General features: G+C 31.7%; 1 protein-coding gene across 1 annotated transcript; it reads left to right on the top strand.

Moving 5' to 3' along the window:
- On the top strand, positions 1 to 6,500 carry LOC124936115 (chaperone protein dnaJ 15-like). The gene is made up of 12 exons (XM_047476577.1): positions 1 to 111; positions 329 to 592; positions 764 to 887; positions 2,189 to 2,271; positions 2,357 to 2,468; positions 3,215 to 3,319; positions 3,748 to 3,798; positions 4,321 to 4,410; positions 4,526 to 4,634; positions 4,748 to 4,896; positions 4,982 to 5,035; positions 5,972 to 6,500. The coding sequence occupies exons 2-12, from the start codon at positions 465 to 467 to the stop codon at positions 6,206 to 6,208; spliced, it is 1,242 nt and encodes a 413-aa protein (XP_047332533.1). The 5' UTR covers positions 1 to 111; positions 329 to 464; the 3' UTR covers positions 6,209 to 6,500.
- The last annotated feature ends 4,978 nt before the right edge of the window (positions 6,501 to 11,478 follow it).

Consider the following 11,478-nt stretch of genomic DNA (forward strand, 5'->3'; position numbering starts at 1 on the left):
CTCTCTCTGTTATCATTCCAGCTGAATTTCCGTTCTTTCACAATTACAAGAGAAAAGAAGACGAAAGCGACGAAGAAGACAAGGATTCGAGTAGTTTTCAAATAAGAAAAGGTGAAATTTTCATCACGTTTACAATCTTCCATCTTCTGTTAAACCCTAGGAGGTCCCCATATTTAATTTTTTGAATTTCGCATTATCTATAAACAACACTTGCTTCGCATTGATCCCAATAAAAAATGAAACCGATCCAATGCGTTGAATTTAGCGTTGTTGTTGATTTGTTAATCAGACATCGACCTCGTACTTATCTTGATCTTATTGTTTCCAGACAAGAGGTGTTGATTTTGAATACATTTGTCTCCTTTCTTCTTGTTTGGACATGAGAGTTCAAACCATTTTCATGCCCTGACTGTAGCTAGAGATCACAGAAAGTGGTTTTGAACAAGTAGAGATAGAGATTTTCGATGGGTGGTTCCAAGATAGAAGGGTCTTCTGCTCTAGCTAATCGTCGTGATCCATATGAGGTGCTTTCTGTGTCTAGAGAATCAACTGATCAAGAGATTAAAACTGCTTACAGGAAGCTTGCTCTTAAGTAAGTTCAATTTGCAGGTTTGATCCATAAGTGCAATCTTTTCAAAATTTGAATTTATACTGAATCAATGATGATGCTTGAGGGAAACAATTCATTTGTAGTATCATAATGGAAGAAATCTAGGGTTTGTCCTAATTCATTGTAACTTAATCATACCAATGTAATGGACAGGTATCATCCTGATAAAAATGTCAATAATCCCGAGGCTTCAGAACTCTTCAAAGAGGTTGCTTATTCCTATAGCATTTTATCAGATCCCGACAAGAGAAGGCAGTATGATAATGCCGGGTTTGAGGTAGTTTTTCCCTTCTGTTTTCTTTATAACTGAGTTCTTGGCTTTATTATTCACATTCTTAGTTCATTATTGTATTTTCCTTCGACACGTCTCTTAACTAAGCTCTTGAAAGTCTTTGTCGTTTTATTCTCTAAACAATGAGGACTTCTAGTTTCATGATCTCAAACAATGGTTGGTTTTAGAGGAGTCTGATAAAACTATAGAAACGTAGAAGAATTGATTATAATGAAAGATTAATGCCTAACCTAAATCAAATATCATATCTATGAGAATTTTATTTCATCTAGTAACTTTGATTTTTAAGTAACGGTTCTTGAGAGACATATGTAAAGATAAAAAATTGACAATAAATGGTATGGTAAGCAAATATTGCTACAATGATCTTGCGTTGTATTAGTTGTACCTATCTGCAATCTTTGCATTGTATGCAGTTTTACGGAAATTTTATTTTTCAAATATTATGCTAAAAGATATTTAATGAATGAACAAGTACTAAATGCAGTATGAGCAAAATAAAAATGAAGAAACTAGAAAATATGGTACTTATACAACAAAATAAATATGAAAAAGGCCAAAATAAAATAAGAGTATCTACCATAGCTGCAAGAGGTAATGGTGACTTGAGTTGGTGCTATGTAGAATTATGAAATAGATATACCATTGATAGTAATCTGATTGCATGAGAAAGGTTATAACATACTTATGCAGGCAACTAGACTCGCAAAAATTGAAATAACTTTTTGTCCTTTTATTTTTAGAGATATCTAACTAATTGATTTCATTTTGAAACATCGTTAATGCCAGATTTCTCGTTCAGGTGTGGATTCAGAAACCGCATTTGAAAACGGGATGTATCTGAACTTAGTTTAGAATTTTTCGATGGTTTCTATGTCAAATCCAGATTGAGAAACAAAAGTGTTTTCAAATACATTATCTTCAATAGTGCTCTCCAAACGGGATGTACGTGGACTTAGTTTCCATGAACGTTCAATGTAATAGTGAATAATTACTAATGAGGCTGTTTTTTAGCTACAAAGTGGGAGATTATCACTACTTTTTAGCGTTATGACAGATGCTTTTATCAATTGATTATTTTTTTTTGCGACACATGATAAAAATATTTGAAATCCTTAAGAGTCCAGAAACTCTCTTGACTATTTTTCTGGTGGTCAGTTTATAATTTATTTTTCTTGTCGGATACCATCTGATTATTGATGATGGCATTTAAATTTTTCGTAGAAGAGCTTGAATCCATTTTCCTTTCTAAGTGTTGATATTTCAATCATGAAATATACAAACAGGCTTTGGAAGCCGATGGAATGGACATGGAGATTGACCTCTCTAACCTTGGAACTGTTAATACAATGTTTGCAGCATTATTCAGGTTTAAAATTGTCTTGAAAATTTGGGTTAATTATTTTTATCATAAATATGCATGAATGAGTTATTATTTTCTATGTTTTTGGCAGCAAGCTCGGTGTCCCAATCAAAACGACCATTTCTGCAAATGTTCTTGAAGAAGCTTTAAATGGAACTGTTACAGTCAGACCTCTTCCCATAGGAACATCAGTTAGTGGAAAGGTAAAAGTAGGGAGTGAGTTCATTTTAAAGAAAGATGCTCAATTCATTTTTTTTATAGGAGGAGAGACCTTTTCATTAATCCACAATTTTGCGAAAACCGATACAACTTATGACAAGAATTGCGATAAATTATGAATCAAGCAACATGAAACAAAGTTCAAAAAAGCATAAAAAAAAACATTCAAAATCAAGCGGAAAACTCCAGAAAACAAAAGGGATCAGAGCACTCCAAACAACGAAACTGACCACTTTCTTTCTATCATAAGTTAATTGTGTTTTGTTGTCTGAAAGCTTCCCTCTCAGCCTTTGACTTCCTACTATGCTAGTTCTTTTCTTGAATTTGGGAAGCTCATCTTGCTTCCCAAATTTGGATTAAAAGCTTGATTTGCTTCCTAAACTTGAGGCATATTCGTTTTGCTTACTGAGCTTTATAAAATGACTCAACTTACTTCCTTTCGTCATATTTTTGTTAACTCTGTTAATGCCTTGATATACATCTCAGAGAGATTTTTTTTTTTGTCAAGATCGAGATTTAAGTTCTGCAAAAATTGTATTGAGATAATTTAAGAACTTAACGTAGTTAACCAAAAAATGACGATGAGACTTGAGAGGTAATTTGAGCCATCTTTAAATGTAAAGGAAGCAAAACGAACCTTTTATGGAAGTTAGGGAAGCAAATGAACTTCTATCCCTCATTTTATATCGGTCTGGAGTTGTATGTTAACTAGTTTTTGTTATCGTTGTAGGTAGACAAACAATGTGCCCACTTTTTTGGTGTAACTATGGGTGAGGAACAAGCTGAGGCAGGGATAGTGGTTAGAGTCTCTTCAGCTGCCCAAAGCAAATTCAAGGTGAGATAACATTCCAGTTTAAGATTTGCTCTATCACTGATATTGAAATCAATTTGCAAACTAGTATTTTGTCACAATGTAAATCACAATCACGATCTGATAAAAAATTCCTAAATTTAAAACTGTAAGTTATTTATTTTTCGCTTGGTGTAAGATTTTTCTGGAACATGTTCATATTTATTTTTTGAATTATGATCCAGATTATGATTTTTTCTGTTTCATTTGGTATACAAATCATTTTGAAATCATTATCCTAAATATAGTATAACTTTTTGTTTTGTTTTATTTAGTGTATATCATAATTAATTATTTTTGGATAATCATATATTACTTTTTTGATCATTGTGATTTTTGACAAACATAACAAATATAGAATATGTTGATACCAAACATCCCATTATTGTCTTGAAGTGAAATTTTGTCTGCAGTTACTTTATTTTGAACAAGATGTCAATGGGGGCTATGGTCTGGCATTACAGGTAATATTTAGGAAATTGCTCTTCTTTTCTCATTCTGACTTTCACGGTGCATTTCATTTTCGTTTTATTTCTTCAAGAAAGATTGGCCCAGAAGCTACATTTCGTCCTTTAGGTGACATTTTACTCATCCTTGTGGCCAACTGTCATAGGTATTGATACCACTCCTTTATAATCGAGGTGTCTAAAATGCGTCTGTTGATCCAATAATAGACTTCAATGTCTTCGTAAAACCTTTTTTTTTTCCTTGCTTTTGATGCTAACGTAATTTTCTAATTCTTCCTGAGGAAACAATGGGATAGACTAAATTCTTTTTAAATACGTGAACATGTCCAAAGTGCTGGTTGAAATGCAAGCTGTCTTGCCTTTATGCTATATTCTGTACTTCTAATTTACAAGTTGTTCTACCCATCCTTCTCTTGTAATAAGTTGTTTCATTTGAGATTTTGATTATAATAAAAGGATAATATTTTCCTTTCTTGCTTGAGAATGATTTTTCAAACATTATGCACAAAATGAATGCAGGAAGACAGTGAAAAAACTGGCAAAGTGACATCTGCTGGAATGTACTTCTTGCATTTCCAGGTGTATAGAATGGATTCAACATTAAATGCGGTATGTTTGCATAGTTATTTGCATCCTTCGCTTTGCTTGCGAGGTTGAATGATAGAGATTTAGATGAAGAATAGAAATCAAGAACACCTTGTCTTTTATCTGGTTATTTGTGCAGTTAGCAATGGCCAAGGACCCTGAAGCGGCTTTCTTTAAAAGGTTGGAAGGCCTTCAACCTTGCGAGGTTTCAGAATTAAAAGCCGGGACACATATATTTGCTGTTTATGGTTTGTGTTGTCTGTTTAGCTGTTTTATTATTATTATTATTATTATTATTATTATTGTTTTATTTCTCATTTGGACAGCATTTTAATTCTCTACTGTCATATGTATTGTACAGGGGATAACTTCTTCAAAACTGCTAGTTACACGGTTGAGGCTCTTTGTGCAAAGACTTACGAGGATACAACGCAAAAACTCAAAGATATCGAGGATCAAATTTTAAAGAAGAGAAATGATCTACGTCAGTTTGAGACTGAATACAGAAAGGTACATTATTGTCTCCTGTTTTATAATGTGGACAAGTGCTTTTTCAACTGAAATGCATATAAATGCTATTTTTTTCCTCCTATAGGCATTGGCTCGGTTTCAAGAAGTAACCAATCGATACAGCCAGGAAAAGCAAGCTGTAAGTTCTTTGTCTTTGATATTGGTCATGGATTATTTTACCTATAGACATGCTACTGCCTCCACCGACTATTAAGATTTAGAAACACATTTGTAATTGGATCTGGCTTTCTCCGCCAATGATTTTTTTTTTTATCCAGATATGTTGGTATAAAATGTATTGTTAGCTGTGAATACACTGCAAATCACTCAACCTTCAAATGCCTCCTTCCAACCGTCCTATTACCATGAAATTTGTACCTTTTTTTTTATCTCTTCCTTACGATTTTGACACCACCTCCGTCTGGAGATGCAACTCATCCCTTTTTCTAAACATATATGGATCTGGGCCTGACTAAGTTCAGATATACCCTTTCCAAGTGGAATCTCATTTAGTCCACACCCAAATAAGGACATAGTTGGGTGGCCAATATCTTTTTGTCATGAAGTATATATCTTATTTGAGTTAAATGATTGACATGGGCATGGTTTCTTCTTTTTATGTTTTTCTTGTCTCTTGATAACTATTATTAGGCATTACCTATTAGGGTAGATCAAGTGGCAAGAGTCTTGTATTAGAGATAAAATATTTCGAGTTTTATTCTCATTAAATAATGTCTTGTAGGGGTCATATTTTTTTTAACAGATTCATTTAACTAAAAGAATAAAGAATAGCAAATGTTTGAAGTAGGGGTTGTATTAGCTTCCTAAAATAAAATAAAAAACTATTATTAGACATTATACCTATTTTAGGCCTTGGACTTAACAAAAGTACTAAAAAATAATGTCCTATATTTAAAAATGTCAAATGTAATCTAAATCATTCAATTTCATTATTAATTTAATTAGTGTGTATTACTATTGTCTTGCCTTTTTTTTGGAATAAACATGTTTATCATTGAAGTAACTATGGTGTTCAAATTTTATACACAAAAAATTCTGATTATTTGGAGGCCAGGTTGATGATTTGCTCAAACAGAGAGATGTTATTCACTCTTCATTCACATCAACAAGAACACTTGTTACCAGTGGAAGTAGCATTAATGTCAACAACGGTATCGGTAGCAGTAAAAATCTAGGCGAAGATTTTAAGGTTGATAGTCCCGGGGAAGATGCAAGCTTGGATGGGAAGGAGAAACCATCAAAGAAGAAATGGTTCAACCTTAATCTGAAAATATCCGAGAAAAAGACTTAGGTATGATCAAAAGGTCATTGCATGATTACATTTGTGATATATGTAATAGAACATAGTAGTATAAGTCATATATCATATTCTTACATTGCTTCAATTCAAATGGGTTTTCTAGCAACATTATAAAAAAAAAATTTACAACTTTTTGAGAGTTGGGTTTTTGTGTTGCAACTTGCATTTGCCACCAGATTTGATGTATAAACACCTATTTTTTCTCCATTCCGTTTATGATGATAAGAATCTCAAACGCGGGTGTTACTGACTCGGTTTGTCTATGCATTTGATTTTTTCTTTTTTCATACACTTCGTTGAGGTGTTTTTAATGAGAATCGATTATTTTATCCACATTAGAGTTTAGGCTTCTTAAATGAGTCAATGGATCAACTGCAATGGGGTTGAAGAGAAACCAACCTTTGTGTATCATTAAAATGAAAAAAAAAAACTCCAAATTAAATATTTTAATGACCACTGACTAGATGATCAACTCATTAATCATGCTAAAAAAGGCAAGTTTATTTTAGTAATAATCTCATTTTGGTTTATGTGTTTTTTTTTTCTTAATTGTGTCGGTCCATGATTCAACCATATTCAAATCTATCTCTATTCATGCTTGTTTGATCTTGTTCCAACAATTTATGATTAATTGTTATCAAAATTAGTTTAATATATCCTTCTAAATTCACTATTCATCGAAATTCAATTTTTACTAAAAAAAAATATCAAATTTATCAATTTTGCTCTTAGCTTTAATGCTGAATAAACAAATATGGCATATAATAAATAGTTTTAAAAAAATGAAAGTTAGTTTAGAATATTGTGATTGATGATTTAATTAAACATAATAATAATTAATTTGATAGTAAATTGGAAATAACCAACAACAAACTAAGGTTAATTTGTGCTGGTTTGGTCCCACTTCTCTAAAGAGAGGTGTTTTTTTATATATATATATTAATCTTTTTAATTGCCGCCCCAATTGATTACTTAATAAATAATCTTTTTCTTATCAACATGCATCATCTTAATAAGTGTAGTATGGTCCATAATCCATTGATGTCTACAAATAATAATTTCATTAGATCCTTACAAATTTTAGAATGACCCACTTGATAATTTCCAATTATTCAATTGAACGGGTTGTTCATTTTTCCACGACACGTGAAAATGGGTATTTAAAAAATCACAATCTTTAGGTTATCTATTTTAAAACATGGTTTACCTTAAATTAAGGGCATAAACCTAGTTTAAGAATATGTGGGATGACATAATGTTGAGGAACAACTAGAAAAAATATTTATTTAATCCCAAAGTAATTTGTCTTAATTTTCAATGCTAAAACCAATGTCTTTTTGTAGGGGAATGATTTAAGAAATAATTATATATAATTGTTTATTAAATGACACATACCTCCAAAAACCAACCATCTCCCCATCATATGACCAAGTCTTTCTCAATCATGTTAATATGTTATTTATAGATCTAACTTATAAAGACCATGTTATTTTGATGCTCAATAAAGTATGATTTTTCTGATATCCCTTGTTTTAAATTGCCCACGTGGCGGAAACCCATTTGGGACACGTCACTATCATGTGAAACATACACTAGTTTGGCACCAAAACCTTATAATTAGTTTAAGAACAAATTAAAGAAACTTTGTAAAATATCTCTAAGCAATTCAATTTGGCTGATGTGGACATCACTGCAGTACACGTGGCATGTCTGAAGCAAATTTCTAGTTGTACACGTGGCGATAGATAAATTACACAAGTGTTTTAAGTGGTGAAAAAAAAGAGTTATATTAATTAATTAGGATAATGTAGTTTAAATATTAATGGTAAGTAATTGGTTGGCTCCCCTCATGTGCAAGTGTCTCCCAACTAATATAATGCGTTTTACTTTACATGTTATGTGATGTTTATATAGCCGTCTAAATATATTTATTTAATGTTTTACAGCAAAAAATAATATTAATAATTGAAGAAATGATTTGTTTAATGTCAACCCAAAAGCTTATATGATTTATTGACCATGTCCTCTCTCTATAGATCCTATACATAGCCACCATGCATTTGAATATCAATTCACGGATTTTAACATTGTATTATTTAATAGGTCGTATAAGAGAACAATTGAGAATTTGTTACAATCTAATATATAATATATTTTGGGCTTAATTAATCTAGGCTTCTAGGCTTAGTCAACTTATTAATAATGAGTAAAGACTTGTTTAAGTGAAGGTAGTTGTAGGAAAATAATATATGCTTAGGTTTCGTGTATTGGGAAAAACGATGAGAAAACGAATAATTGCATAATACATAATAATCAAGAAATCGAAAGAAACCCCACTTCTTATCGAGATAGCACATTTTGGAATGCCCTTCTTTTGATCTCTCAAATATGTGAAACAAATATGGCTTGAACAAATCTCCTAAAATCTAGAATCGATAAATATGTATTACTAAGGACCGAGTTAAGAATCATATTATTAGACCAAGTAGTCGTACTTCAAATTGAAGTTAAAAGTAAAGACAAGATATATTTTCTTTAGATGATCGAGTGGGTTGCCCTAACCCCGGGCCAGCCAGGTATATATGCTCTCGCTTCTTACTCTAATTGAACATTAGAGTACATGCATGTGTAATTCATTTATTTTTTTCGTTTAATTTTTGTTTAAACTATAAAAAAACAATAATCAGATTATTGAACGATGACAAAACAATAAACGAGTTAATGGCCGGTCACATATCGATAATAATTGTATAATAAAAAAGTTAATTTGTTCTAAAGTAATGCATATATATTTATATATGAAATGTCACACTCCACTTTAGATTATAAAGAAGTTTGAGAGTATTGTCACTTGGAATACTTGGAGGGACTCATTAGGTCATACAACTATTTACAATAAAAATCTTAAAGAAATAAAAGTTATTTGAACATATCCTTAAAAGGGATTTTCCAACTTGAAAATCAAGTGACATTTTAGAGGAGGTGGAGGCCCCATCTTAAATATTTTTCTTTATCACTTATTTGATGTTCCTTCTAAAGTATGATTAGAAAGCTAATTAAGGGTTTAATCTGCATTAATTATAATCTACATCATGTCTAATTAACTAATCTCAATGTTAATTAAATGTATAATATTCTAATTAGCAGTTGATTTTTCCTTGTTAATCACAAGTTGGTGGGACCGACGTGGGATTTGGGCAATCTTAAGCGAGATAATATCGGCATCACTTCTATCAACATACTAAGAAAGCATGATTAGGGTATGCTAATTAAAAAATTAGTTAATTTTGATTATAGTATTATATAATCAATTAAGATGGTGAGAAAAGGCAACACTTTGTTTATTGACATTATAGCTACTAGCCGCTGATCCAATACAAAACCTTGAAGAGGCTCTTTAAACATGAATCATGATCTCCATCAAAATATTAATCATCAAGGACTTTAAGACCTTAGGGAGAAGAGTATATTATACATATAATAGGCCCCACCCTAGGTTTCAACTTGATCATGTTTGTGTGTCCTTTCAATTTTCTTTTGCTTTTTTTAGGTCATTTTTGTTAGTAACAATTTTATCTATTAAAAGTTAGGGCATCTTCACCAACAAGGATTTATGCGCGCGACAATTTTTCGTGCTCCGACAAAACCGGGCCCTTTCAATGCGATGAGTCTCCGTATAGCTTCGAAGATTTGTAGGAAATCATTTGCATTCCACTAAATGTGTAGAAAGAACACCACATAAATGCCTAATGCTAAAAGAATCTAAATTGCTCGACCCTATAGTATCTTCTTCTTCGAGAAAGATAGATCTTCTTATTAACATGTAAAACAATTTTCCATTCATCTCCATCTCAACAACAATTAAGCTTGCGGTCAAAATGAACATTAGGACAAAAATTGTCCCTCTCAAAGTCGAATATTGTCGAATCAAGACTTCGAAGAGCACACGAATACAAGGTGTCCTTTCAAAAACTAATGAGCATTGAAAGTGGACATAACTTGAAGGAACGCCAAATCAAGCTGATGTTTTCCCAAACTCCACAACCAAAGGGAGCCACAATGGAATTTGTAAACAAATCATACCACCTTTAAGTGAAAAACAAATGTTGATTATATGATTTTGGCAATAGTCTATCCACCACTAGGACATTCTTCCCCTATTTGAAACATTAATTCACTTTTTGTTAATCTATTTTGAAGGATTTAGTTGATTAGGCATGAGATACCAAATTGAGATTTAGTACATAAAATTATAAATAAATAAAAAATGAAAAAAGAAGAAGAAGCAAATTCACTATACTTCTATACTTGTCTTCCATATATTATTTGAGATAGCCCACATGCAATATCATTAGTATACCTTCTTCCAATACTCATGTACTTTAACACTAACAATAACAAGATAAAAGAATTAAGACAAGTCTCAAAAGAAAAAAAAAATATCTTAATTTCTTTGTATTATATATATCTACTTGTGTTACAATTAAATATTTCGTTTAACGCACGTATCATCTGCGCCTTACGCGCAAGATCCTATAGTTTTCTTTAGAAAAGAAGTCATTGCCATTTTCCACAAATTATCAAAGCACATCATGTGGTCCCAAGATATATATGTCCATTAATGTTTAATTATTTAGAGAGGCCCCAAGAAATGCAATTGTGTTAAGGGACCAATTACTGGATTCACAAGATCACATGTGGTTCCCTACATCAGTGGAGATAGCATGTGCTTTACCCCTATTAGGCTCAAGTGCCTGCAGTGATCACCCACTTCTCCATTAATCAATCAATCTAGTGCCTCTCTTGAGACTAGCATGTTTCAATATATAATGTCAAAGAATTTTGGTTGGAAGTGGGGTCCCATGTTTTCATTCTCAATTCAAAAATATTGTAATTCCATGATCATAGCCATATTGAGGGGAACCCACTTTAAGATAATTGAAACCATTTTTGGAGAGTAATGGTTTTTCATTTTCACATGATCATCATCCCTAGATTCCACACATGACCTAAAATATTTTGTATGTCCCACTTTTGATTATTTTATTGTGTTTTAGGTTTCATTCACTTTCGATGATAACTAGTTTTTAAGACGGTTTCAAACAACTGTTACATGATTATATTTATTATTATAAACTATCATACATATGATATCAACATAGCAATTTGCATACACATACATCACTCTGGTAACTAATTTCTTGACTTTAATATTCAAGATACAAAATTAACTTGAAATTTTTTCTTATTATTTTCTCTTG

This window comes from Impatiens glandulifera, chromosome 4 (genome assembly GCF_907164915.1).
Source record: "Impatiens glandulifera chromosome 4, dImpGla2.1, whole genome shotgun sequence".
NCBI lineage: Eukaryota > Viridiplantae > Streptophyta > Magnoliopsida > Ericales > Balsaminaceae > Impatiens > Impatiens glandulifera.